Raw genomic sequence first — 12,836 nt, forward strand, 5'->3', positions numbered from 1 at the left:
AAGATGTCGAAAAAAGCAGATAACTATCTAAAAGGCTCCTCTCGTCAATAAACGCTAGCGAGAGAGAGTCAGCGCTGCAGGTAAACACTCTCTCGTGCGCCCTGTGCTTGTGAGTAAAGTGTGACTATTACGCGCAAATGGCAAAGACGTGTTACACGCGAGGATATCTCAGGATCCCATTGGACGATTTGCGTGGTTCAAATCACGCCTTAAATCTCTGAGCCAATAGAATCGTGTGGTGCTGTGTTTCATTGCGTCCAGATTGAAACAAAAACACCACGAGGTCCACAAGGGGTGAGCCAATCTTCTGGGTAAGTTGGCATCGCGGACTTCTAACTCGCCTGTAGGAAGCAAAACATGGCAAAAACTACACCTAAGATTGGAAGATGAAGCGCTTCAACCTTGCCTCTTGTGAACACAAGTCATTTTTGTGTACAATTTATCTTTGGTTTTAGGTGCCTACCTCCATTTGACTGTAGCATTTGCATTAACAAGTTACAAAGTTAATTAAATGTTGTTTGATAAGCTTTCATCTTGTCTTTATTATTAGACGGCACATAGCTGCTAACATAGGTGTAGCGACACCAGTAGCTGTGGCAATTGTATGTCACATATTTTTGGCTCTGATTACAAATGCTAGTGATTGATTTCATCCCGCTACGTTACAATGTTATTAAAAATGCTCGTCTTCAATGGACGAAATTGTTACGTGCACACCTCAGCAAGCTAATGTCCTGACCGAGGCTATTGTGAGCAAGTTGGTCACAAGACTCCTGTCCATACTGAGCGATCAAGGTTTTAAAGAGATGATCAAGCAGCTCAACCCAGGATATCACAACATCTACCTACCAAGCTGATCCCATTTCACCACCATGAAAGAAAAGAATTATGAAATAGCCTTTAAGGTGTGTGTGTGTGTGTGTGTGTGTGTGTGTGTGTGTGTGTGTGTGTGTGTGTGTGTGTGTGTGTGTGTGTGTGTGTGTGTGTGTGTGTGTGTGTGTGTGTGTGTGTGTGTGTGTGTCCGCATGCGTTCCTCTTTGTTTTTCTCTGGACACAAATAGAGTAAATATTAGAATAAAATGCATTTCATGATCAAATAAAAAGGTTGCTGACTAAGCAATCAAGAAACTAATATTTTTAAAGCAGTATCCATTTTCTTTGTGTTAAATCTTAACTTATTGATCTGGTAAATAAAATAACTTTAATATCTAGGGGTGCAACGGTACAGGTAGCTCACGGTACGGTCCGTACCTCGGTACTTAGGCCACTGTCCACGGGACGGTTCGGGTACATGTTTGTGCAGAAGGAGACAACGTTTATTCCAAAACATGCATTTTATTTTTCTTCAGAGCGAAAACAGAATGTCACAATTGTAAAAACATCAGTATATGAAATAAGTTAACATTCTCTGCATTGAACACTAATAGCCTCTTTCAATTATCACTTGTATGCAATACAAAATATATTTTTTAAAAAATACAAAATGTAAACAAAGACACTTGAAAATATTCTAATGGTTCCCAAACATGATACGTGATACATGAGGTAAGCAATGCAAAAGTAAAAGTGCATTTTGCGTTTTAACAAACAGGATTTAGCTTGTGCTGTAACATCACAGTATGGAATAAATGAACCAAGTGCTTGGCTGGCTGTGGTGAAAAAAGGTGACAACTTTCCTCACTTTCCCAAGGAGGCGGGACACACCGTCGATTGACACAACCCTCTTTGCAGCGAGATTCACAGTGTGAGCAAAACAGCTAGTCTGGGGTCCCAGCTCAACAGTTTCATTAACTGCATTAACAATGTTTGGAGCATTATCTGTGGCGACGGGTATAGTTTTGTTTGGCCGCTCCAGCTTCCACTCGGTGACTGCATTTTTATCTCTTCTGCTAAATGCGCACTTGTGTGGCTTTCATAGAGGGGGTGAGTCTGCAGCACGGCGCTTTTCATCTCCCAGTCCAGCATGTAGTGAGCCGTCACAGTCATGTAGCTCTGCGTTGCCTGAGAAGTCCAACTATCAGTTGTCAGTGCGAGGCTTTCTGCCTTAGCCAAATCACTCTCGATGGCGTTGCGCGCTTTGTCGTAAAGACCAGGGATGACGACCTGACTAAAATGTGTGCGACTGGGCACAGAATAACGTCGGTCGAGCGTCTTCATTAAATGTTGAAAACCAAATTTAAAGATTTAAAAGAGCCTGGTGCCTCTTCAAACTCTTTCCTTTCAACTCCACTGCAGCTCGCCAATTCCTCGTGTCTCTTCGTTCTCAGCCAGCCGCCTAACTGTAGTAAGAGTTTGTGAGTGAGGATGCGGATGCACAACGGTGATTGGACATTAACTTGGGGGTGGGCCTTTCATCTACCTGGACCGGCAAACGCGCATGGTGCCAAGCATGAAATAAAAGAGCAGCGCAAAATCAATGGGAGTACCGAAGTCCCGCGGGACAGGAGGGCGGATTGTCCCGTGCAGGGCATACCGAACGGTCCGGTATTTTACCGCATACCGTTGCATCCCTATTAATATATTTTATCCTTACGATAAAGCAGGCCCTCAGAGCTGTCGATGATCCCCTGACTGCTGACATGTGGACCAGTCGTGCTCCAGAGGCGTACCTTGGTCTGTCCTGCCATTTCTTGAATTAAGATTGGAAGATGAAGCGCTTCAACCTTGCCACCATGCCTCTCGTGAAGACAAGTCATTTTTGTGTGTAATTTATCTTTGGTTTTAGGTTCCTACCTCCATTTGACTGTAGCATTTGTATTAACAAGTTACAAAGTTAATTAAATGTTGTTTGATGAGCTATCATCTTGTCTTTATTATTAGATGGCATATAGCTAATCACACTTCAGACTAGAAGCAAATTAGAGCATCCTAGTGCAATAAGGTAAACTTTTATGTATGACACGATTAGTCGACTAATCGTCAACAAAACTGATGGTTAGTTGGCGACTAAAATAGTCATTTGTGGCAGCCCTATTCACAATATAAACAAGTATTTAATCGGTGTACTTCCTGAGAAAATGAAAGTGAAACTTGAATGACAATTTGGATGCGTTTTCTTCTTATTTTAATGCTTTCTTGATCCCCACCCCCCCACCCCCACCCCCACCCCCCACCACCACTTTTTTCATATTTTAATGCTTTGCTAAAAAATTGTTTTTTTTTCATCTTATTTCAATGCTTTTCTGAAAAGTACTTGGGACTCGGTATCGGCAGATACTCTAAATCAAATGACTTGGAATCAAATCGGGAGCAAAAACCATGATCGGAACATCCCTAACTGTAATAATTGTTATTTGTCCCTGACAATCAACATTTTTTTCATCAAAGGTTCACAATTGTATCAGTAATCATGAATAGAATATTAACTATGGCAAATTCAATTCTATTCTAAAACTGTTCTTGTCATGGTCTGTGTCTGCGTCTCATCTCATGTGCCTCCTTTTGTCCTCCATTTGTTCTCTAGGTGCTCCTTTTGTTGTCCTCTAGCGCCCTCATGTGTCATGTCTGCGTCTCTATATGGTGTGTTCTGTTTGGAGACCTTTTTATCATCCCCTCAGGTCCAGTGTTCATTTAGTTATCCTCTGTGCCCCAAGTTGCTACTCCTGCCTCTTTGTCCCCAGCTATGGTGTGTCTGTGTTAATCCTTCCTGCAGCCTTTAGGTTTAGTTTTGTGTTTTAGAGTTTTTTTGGTTAATCTGCCCTCCACTGGTTCTCTTCCCCATTCAGATAATTGTTGTCACCTGCCTTCCCTCCAGCCTCACTCCACACACCTGCTCCTTGTTTCCCTAATTGCTCTTCCCAGTGTATTTAGCCCTGTCTTGTCTCTGTGTTCTTGTCGGTCCATTGTTGCTGTCAGTGTGACGTATTCTGTCAGTCCTGCTCGTTCCTTTTAGTGTTTTTGGATCTCCTGATCATCCCCTGCATTTTTGGACTTTGGCTTCATGCCCCTTTTTGGTTTTTATGTTCGTTTTGGGTTCATCCTAAAATAAAAGGATTTTTCTTTATCTACTCCTGCCTCGTGCCATCCTGGGTATCTGCATTTTGGGTCCGAACCATCCTCCATAACGTGACAGAATGGACCGACCAACCAGGACCCAGCGGATTACCCGGATGTACGATTTTTATGGTGACCCGGACTCCTGTCGGACTTTTATCTTGGAATTGGTGAGGTTTTGTGGCCCGGACATGTTGGACACAGAACGGATTATTAAGATGGTGCTCCACCTAAGGGGAAGAGCCCTGCAATGGGCCAGCCGTTACCTCAAGCAATATCCCTTAGAGGAGTTGGATTTTTGGGATTTCGCAGACGATCTGCCGGACGCTTGCAGCAGCCCACAAGCTCCCTCCTTTGCAGTGGATCACAATCTGTCAGCAAGCGCCATTGTAAGAGCTGCCCTCTCAGCATCTTCCAAGCGCCACACCTCCCCGTCTCTGACCATCAGAACCGGCTTTGTCTCCTTCTCCCCTGAACCAGTTGGCGCTGTCTCAGCACCTCTGACGGGCTAAATCACCACACCCTCACCTGATCCTGACAACGCTGCCTCTTCATCCCTGGTGGGTTGTTATTCCTCTTCTGTTTCTGCCATCTCCACACCTCCGTTGACCCAAGACCCCCCACGTCGATGACGCGGAAGCCGCCGTCAGGTCTTCTGGGGGCGGAGCATCACATACAGTCCCAGAGGCCCCGGTTCTGCAGTCCAAGTCTGAGCTCCACCTGCCTTCGCCGCATCCGGCGGTGGTCCTGAAGGTCTCACCGCATCCTGTCCCGATGGTGGTCCCGCTGGACGCATCGCCTCCTGTCTCGGCGGTGGTCCCGGAGGACGCATCGCCTCCTGTCTCGGCGGTGGTCCCGGAGGACGCATCGCCTCCTGTCCAGCCCTTCCAAGAGGCTCCGGTCCAGCCCGTCCAAGAGGCTCCGAACCATCCTCCATAACGTGACAATTCTAGAGCGCCTTTATGGATGCTCTTGTGGTCTGCCTGTATCTGTTTTTGTTCTACAAGTTTACGTGTGTAACCTTGGACAGGCTGTACTGCAGAGACTAATTTCTATACTTCAGGATGCTGGGGCATTGACAATAAAGTTGATTCTGAATATGATATTTTTTATAGCACAACTAACTGAAATTGTGCCCTTCTTTTGCACTGCATACTAATGGAGCAACACACCATTACATAAAAAAGTACAAAATATATTTCAATAGTATTTCTTTAGATACAATTTCTTTTCCAGTGTAAAACAATTACCTTGTCCAAATAAATATTTATAAATCACCAAAATTCTCCAATTTGTATTAACTTTTCATTGCAATATATTTGTTTTTCTTAGCAGAACAGTTTAATACCCCAAAATGTATAAATACTCATAGATTGTATTTTCACAGTAAACATCAACACCATTAAATTTATCAGAAGCATGTGTTTCTTTAGAATCAAGCTTCATTTGCAACACAAAAATAAAATACATGTATCCTTCTTAATATTAAACTTAGCTTTAATCCGTTTGTAGTGCATTTATAATCAAAGTAGTGTCAAGGTCGATTTGCACCTAAGCTGGTGGCGCAGAGCAATTTTGCTCCATTTGAAACCTTGTGCATCCTACCACAGTCAAAACTGGTCATCTCTGTAGCTACATATTAGCATTTCATCCCTTAGCTTCAATTTTAACCCAACCCCGGTTCAACTCACCAACACGTAATGCTCTGCTCTGAAAAGGATTCGGTCCGCTTTATGTGTACCCATGCGAATCTACAACAATTAAATTTAGTCAATAAAACTTCATGAGTTTCATGTTAACCATTAGCTTCCAAGCTAGCTCAACCATTAGCTCTTCTCTCTACTCACCATGACGGCTCCAAAGCTCAAACTGTTCACGAAGAAGACAAGTCTGCCTCTCCAATGTTCACACAACCTTAGAAGTAGTTTCCCGCTCAATTTGTCTAGTTTAAAGTCGCTTTTAGTGATTATCTCACAGTGAAGGTCGGTAATGGCTTCCAGCATCGACATCTCCGTCTCCTGTTTTACAGCGCGCGCCCAAGCCCGGTAAAAAAGGAGGTGGGACTTGTTTGTCTTATCCTATAAAATCTACTTTTTGAAGTTTATTATTTCCAGAATTACTTTACTTATATATTATTTCAGGTTTAAACAACCTAAATGCGACTGATTAACATATTAATGATGAAATTCTATGGGTTACACTTGGTTAAACATTAGTTAATATTTGTATGTGTCTTAATGGAGAGTTGTGTTATATTTTAAATAGTCCACATTGTAATTGAAAGTAATTTGGTTAAAGACTGTTTATGATAAATGGCATCATTTTCAACCTCCAGTCATCTCGGGAGCATCATCCCAGTGTGCTTTTTGTTGAAAGTCTGTGGGTTTTCTATCTTGGCAGATATTCTGAAGCTCAGCCAAGCTAAGTGAGAATGCTATGCCATCTGAACATTTAGCAGAGATGCTCTTTTAGGTTCAATTCTAAACTCTCACTGGGTCACTTCACAATGTTCATGCGTCTGATCAAAGCCGCTGGTGTTCTCCAAGTGTGTTAAAGCCAGGTTGGTATCTCATTGAAGCCCAAATTACCTTTGCACATCTAAATTAGTTTTAGAAATTTTGTTTATTTTGTTTCCCTCTGTCTACTTCCCCAGCTCTTGCCTAAGGAAAAAAAAAACTCTCTCCTAAATGACCAACGCATATCATCCCCTTGATTGAAGTGGGAGTTGTACTGATGAAAGAGTTTACTTCACCCACGCTGCTAACAACTGTAGTTAAATATTGTTCCATCTTTTATCTGACAAAAGGATTTTGCTTCTCATAATCTGATTCATCCACTCTCCCAAACATCCTCTTTCTTCCCATTACTCAGACTTAAAGGGCTGTTAGTGCAGTGCTGCTCAGTCGGTGGTTTTTCTTTACCACTGTTTTTGTTCATTTTCATTTTGACCAAATCACTCCACCCCTAGAGTTATTTTTTTCTGAGTTAGTCAGTTTAGTAAAATATTCTGTAGCATAAAAGGTCACAAAAATTCCTGTCACTCTTCAGCTCTGCGCTTTGACATATTTCTGTGAACAACAGACTAGACAGCTTTGTTTGCATGGACGTGCATTATTACCCGTTAGAGCTTTTTATAAACAGGTGTGTGCTCTCTTAATTATGTCCAGTGGATTCAATTAGGCAAAGAAAGGCTACTGTCAAATTGTAGAAGCATCAGCAGGATGCACTGAGCTCAATCACCTCTGTAACAATAACTTCTGAATGTAAATAGGATTTTTACTTCTTTTTTATTTAAATAAATAAAAATGGTTAAAGTACAATTATTGTACTGCATTGGGAAGAAATAAAGAAAAGGGAGAAAAATGTGAGAAATTTTAAAGTTTTGCCCTTTTTCTCTATATAAAGTTAAGGAAGCAAGGCATCTTTATTTGTATAGCACATTTAATATACAGAGGAAATTCAGTTTGCTTTCCTGGAGCAAGAACAGCAAAATCAGCATGGCAGCAGAAATAAAATACACAAATAAATGTAGATAAAATTAAATACACAAATTAAATTCAGATTTAAGAATCAGTTAAAAGGCAAAGTTAAAGGGTGAGCAGTTACAGCGCAGAAGGTGCAGCATAAGAAACATTCATTAAAGGCTTATGAATGCATGAGGGTTTTCAATTTTGATTTAAAAGTTGCCAGAGTTGGGGCACATTTTAGGTCATGAGGAAGGTGATTTTATCTGTGAGCAGCATAGTAGCTAAAAGCAGCTAAAACATGTTTGGTTCTGACTGGGGTTCTACCAGCTCACTGTTTCCTAAGGATCTCAGAGCCCTGCTGGGCATAGATACAGGAAGGAGATCTGACATGTGTTCTGGCCCCATGCCATTGTGTTATTTATACACTAGTAGAAGCACTTTGAAACTGATTCTGTAGTTTACTGGTAACCGTGTACATATTTAAGAACAAGAGTGATGTGCTCGGTTCTCTTGGTTCTTGTTAAGACTAGCAGCAGCATTCTGAATAAGCTGCAGTTGCTTCACATCTTTTTTGGGAAGATCCGACAAAAGATCAATATTTTTTTAACATTTTTTGTTTTTTTATTCTCATCAGGTGTACTTTAAGCGTGATGGCGAGTTGATAGAGGTCATCTCCTACATCGAACCCTCTGCCATGGAGAAGGTAGGAGGCTCAGCAGGCGTGAGAGGAGCCAGGCCACTCATCAGCAGAGACCTTGATGACACCAAACTGCATCGGTCGCTCTCCCTCCTTGATCCCGAAGGCCGATCAGCCCGCCTGTACACAGAAAGCCCTCAGCGTTTCCACACTCAGGGCCAGCAGGCCTATGAGCCGAGCCCTGCCACCGAGGTCATCCCAGAGACGGTAGTGAGCCGGGAGTTCCCCCGCTGGGTGCACACCACAGACCCTCTGTACTACTTTAGCCACACTCACATCCCCCAGAGCGACGGTTCTGTGGTTGTGCAGGCTAGGCTCACCTGGACCCTCAACCCTCAGCTGGATAATGATGCTCTATTCAGCTGTGAAGTTAAACACCCAGCACTGTCCATGCCCATGCAGACAGAGGTCACTCTAGGTGAGCATGTTTTAATTTTTCCTCACCATGTTTTGCCTATTTTGTCTCTATTCCGCTCTTAAACTCCTGAAACTTGACTTCAAGGACGTGTTTATCTGCTTTTAATCTTCTGCTATCTCGCCTGGAAGCCAACTCAGCTTTCTTATGTCTCCCTTGCAAATGTATGCAGAACTCTGATTCTCATTTGATGCTGTCTAATTGTGTCACAGCTGAGCAGATTGGGAGTTTAGCAGCAAATGCACAACTTCAAGTGACTGACAGGCCAATTCATCGAGCTGCCTGTTACTAGACTGAGTTAACCTAGGACCGTTATTGAAAAAGTCAACCTGAATTAGGGAAGTCAAATGAGAATTTAGACACACTGGCCAATGTTATATAAACGGACAGACTATTTCAGAGATGCTGCCCTTCATTGAACACCTTGCTGAAGTCCCCCACACCTTCAATGAGCCTCAGAATGCTATTGTTTTTATTCAAAGAAGACAAAAACACTGTTGTCTCACCTGCAAATTAACCCAGCCACAGAATATAAGATTCATAAACTAGTTCCAAAAGAACGGGAGTCATAAATGAACCTCAGGTTAAGTTTTAATGGTGTGTGTGTGTGTGTGTGTGTGTGTGTGTGTGTGTGTGTGTGTGTGTGTGTGTGTGTGTGTGTGTGTGTGTGTGTGTGTGTGTGTGTGTGTGTGTGTGTGTGTGTGTGTGTGTGTGTGTCTGTTTGATAAACAGTTTGTGGTGTGATCCAAGAGTGATGCATACATACCCAGCCTTTTTTTTCATCTAAAAACAAAAATGGCTTCCAGCATATCCAATTAAGACTTCAAAGGAAATGCATTGGCATAGTCCTCCTGGAGACGATCCATGCAATCCTAACATGATAAACAAAGACAATATCTTCCACAAGATGTGAAGGATGGCTGAAGAGAGAGGAAAAGTCTGAATGCGGAGACGGCAGCGTCTCCATGTTGTCTTACTGTCAGTATTTTATCTTGTGTTACCAGCTCCCATCTAATTAACAGTCGCCTTTTTTCTATGCTGATGAGGCACTACGGTCACTCTGCATGACTCTACAAAAGCTGTCACTATCATCTTGTGGAAAGACTTGAAGAGCTTGAAAGGGCTGTGTGAGAACACTTTAAGTGTGGCTCTGTGAAGTAGTTATCAGTGAGTATCTCACCTGCAGTAGACTGCAGTCAGAGCAATGTCACTGTGCAGAAACGGGGAGAAACTCCCAAATCAAACTAATGGCTGATAGTTGTACCGATTTTCTTTTTTAAACAAGTCAAATCTGAAAACTTTTAGTGTGAATGTGCTAATTCAGATCATCTAGAGATCACAGGAATGGCTTCACGTGTTTTGTTTGTTGATTCAGATAGTAAAACATCAGGCAGGTTTACATTGTATGAGATTCAGGGCAAATTCTGGGAGGGGAAATTGACCAGAAGATACGATCAATCAATCAATCAATCATCAATCAATCAATCAATCAAAGCTTTATTTATAAAGCGCCTTCCGCAACCCTGTCAGGAAGCCCAAAGCGCTGAACATGGTTCAGTTGTAGGTAAATATATTGAATAAATCAACAATAAAAACAATTCAAATTACAAAATACAAATTACAAAATAGATGAAACATTCTGGTACGGGACAAATGTGTAAAACAATGGATTGAGTGAACCAATGAAAACTGTGAAATAAATTCAACATAAAAGAGGGCCAAAATCAAACATGTTCTGGAAACGCCAAGCGGAGGAGGTGTGTTTTTAGGTGACTCTTAAAGACTGGCAGAGATGGGGACAGCCTAACTGAGGGTGGCAACTGGTTCCAGAGTGACGGTGCTAGGACTGAGAAAGCCCGGTCCCCACGGGTACGACACCTAGAACGAGGGACAGCGAGCAGGCCTTGGTCAGAGGAGCGCAGAGAGCGTGATGGGGAGTGTCTGTTCAGGAGTGTGGCCAGATAGGGGGGAGCACCACCCTGGAAGAAATGATAAACAAAGACGAGGATTTTGAATTGTGAGCGATAGCAAACCGGAAGCCAGTGCAGGGAGGTCAGAACCGGACTGATGTGGTCCCGTTTCCTGGTCCCAGTCAGGAACCTGGCTGCGCTGTTCTGCACAACCTGTAGGCAGCGCAGTGATGACTGACACAACCCTGCATAGAGAGAGTTGCAGTAGTCAAGCCTAGAAATTACAAATGCATGCAGTACCCGCTCCAGGTGGGCTCTCGACAGCGTAGGCTTGATTTTCGCAAGGCGTCTCAGGTGAAAGAAACTGGACCATCACTGGACCGGGATACGATGGCCCGGTCCTGTCAGCTGTTGTGTCTCCATACAAATTCAGCTCTTTCAGGACTTTGCACAGACGTCAATATATCAAGACTGCTTTGGTGGAGAGTCATGTCGCTGATAGCGAAAAAGCATCCACAGTAACACTAAAAGTTTTATACTGTCCAAATACAACATAATTTAATCCATTCGGAGGACTGGGAGAGCAGCCACGTGATGTGTCCGTCCTGGCACTGGGAGATGGGGATTCAAATCCTGGTTGCGTCATACCAAAGAATTTAAAAGTGGGATGCAACGCCTCCCTGCTTGATACTCAGCTTTAAGGGGTTGGATTGGGGGGTTAAATCACCAAATAATTCCTGAGCGCAGCCACAGTTGAAGCTCACCACTCCCCACAGGGATGGGTCAAATGCAGATATATAATTTCACCCCTGTGTGATGACCAAGCTTTGACTTTAACTTGAATTTCACCGTGTTTTTGGGTTTTGGGAGTTTAGTAACTGCGATTTTTAAAGCAGCACAATCGCTGCTTATTTGCTTGTGCTTCTGTTCTGTTTCACAAGCAACTCTTTTAGTTTTACTAATGCCGTTTTTTGGATGACTGCTGATGTCATTTTTCTGTTTTAGCGTTTAACAAAAAGAAGTAAAAACCAGCGTCCAATTCTGGCCGAGCAGTGATTTCCTGTGACTAATGCTTTCCTGGATTGGTGCAATGGACCAGACTTCTGTATTATTTTTATCCAAAATGAAGGGATTTGTTTCAATTGCTCCTAGGTAAATTAGTGTAAGTAACCAAAACCATGCCGTTTTTTTGGATGACTGCTGATGTCATTTTTCACCAAGTTGCAAACAATCAATGTGAGTTGACCAAAGGTTTCGCTCAGCTACTGTGCAGAGTCTTTCTGAGTACCTACGCCTGTTCAACTCTGAAAGTTTTGGAAAAAGGCCGTTCTTCTGGCCCGGTGAAGTGGAGACATGCACAGGATGGAAATTTCTGGTAAATTTGCCATGAAGTTCCAAAAGTGGAAAAACACCTACTGGTCAGTATTTACAAATGTTACATGTTTAAATTCAAATTTACAAATCAGTGTGAATTTGAATTTAAACACGTTTCATGTTTATTGTGCAAAAGATAAATGTAATATGATCATTTCTACTTGTTTTTGTCTGAGGGAGTCATTTTGACTGACTTTCTTGCTGGTTTTCCTGGGCAAGATAAAAATACATTGTCCAAGACTGGGAAGTTTTACAGACAATGAGCATCTCCAGCATTTAACCAGTCTTTCTCTTCCTTCTAATTTAGTTATTTTTGTATTTTATAACTAAAATATAGAAAATTTGACAGAGGTGTTAAAAATATGGTTTTGGAAAAACCTGACAGATCTACTTCACACTGTCACTTAGCTTTCATGGACTCACCCATCTCGACTAATAATGGGGAAAGCTGTTGTTGGTTTGGCGTCCAGGAATGTGTCAGCTAGCAGAAGCTAACTGTTAGCATTTGCAACTCCACCACATGGCAGAACTCCTTCAGGTTTGTGTTATTTGTGAAGATAAAACATCAACTTTACAGATCAAACAGAGTCAGTGGTAGTCACATTGATGTTAGCCAATCAGAGGAGAGATGTCCAAATATTAGGAAATAAGACTGCTCTGTGTCTGCCGCTAGATATCTTCAGCTCTCTTTATGTTTTTGAGGACACAAAGGCAGCACTGGCATCCTGACCAATCACAAGCTTGTGTTCTCCGTCTTGTCGGATGGATGTTTAGAAAAGAGTGCTCGACTTCGTCCATTCTTGCAAGCCAGCTGGAGAGCCCTTGAAAGGACGGATAATGGTGTTGCGTGCGTCTGTTCTGACGCAGACAGGGAAGTATAAATGAGGCATAAGGATTCAAACTGCTTTTCTCATCGTGCTGCTTAAACCAAAGACACGGGCATCAACAAAATTAATCTCCTGCTAAATGTCAAAGGTGTT

General features: G+C 42.5%; 1 protein-coding gene and 1 long non-coding RNA gene across 3 annotated transcripts in view; one reads left to right on the forward strand and one right to left on the reverse strand.

Annotated features, from left to right (window-relative positions):
* The window catches only part of LOC139068900 (uncharacterized), a 200,300-nt gene extending 192,174 nt beyond the window's left edge, over positions 1 to 8,126 (reverse strand). The window contains exons 1-2 of the long non-coding RNA XR_011520150.1: positions 5,841 to 8,126; positions 5,685 to 5,744 (exon numbers count right to left, since the gene is read on the reverse strand). This is a non-coding gene — a long non-coding RNA (uncharacterized lncRNA). The remainder of the gene's footprint in view (positions 1 to 5,684; positions 5,745 to 5,840) is intronic.
* igsf21a (immunoglobin superfamily, member 21a) overlaps positions 1 to 12,836 on the forward strand; it is a 352,933-nt gene that overhangs the window by 315,993 nt on the left and 24,104 nt on the right. For both annotated transcript variants that reach the window (XM_015958407.3, XM_070549546.1), the window contains one exon: positions 8,095 to 8,575. In XM_015958407.3, the coding sequence (XP_015813893.3) occupies positions 8,095 to 8,575 (481 nt within the window). The remainder of the gene's footprint in view (positions 1 to 8,094; positions 8,576 to 12,836) is intronic.

This window comes from Nothobranchius furzeri, chromosome 3 (genome assembly GCF_043380555.1).
Source record: "Nothobranchius furzeri strain GRZ-AD chromosome 3, NfurGRZ-RIMD1, whole genome shotgun sequence".
Taxonomy (NCBI): Eukaryota; Metazoa; Chordata; class Actinopteri; order Cyprinodontiformes; family Nothobranchiidae; genus Nothobranchius; species Nothobranchius furzeri.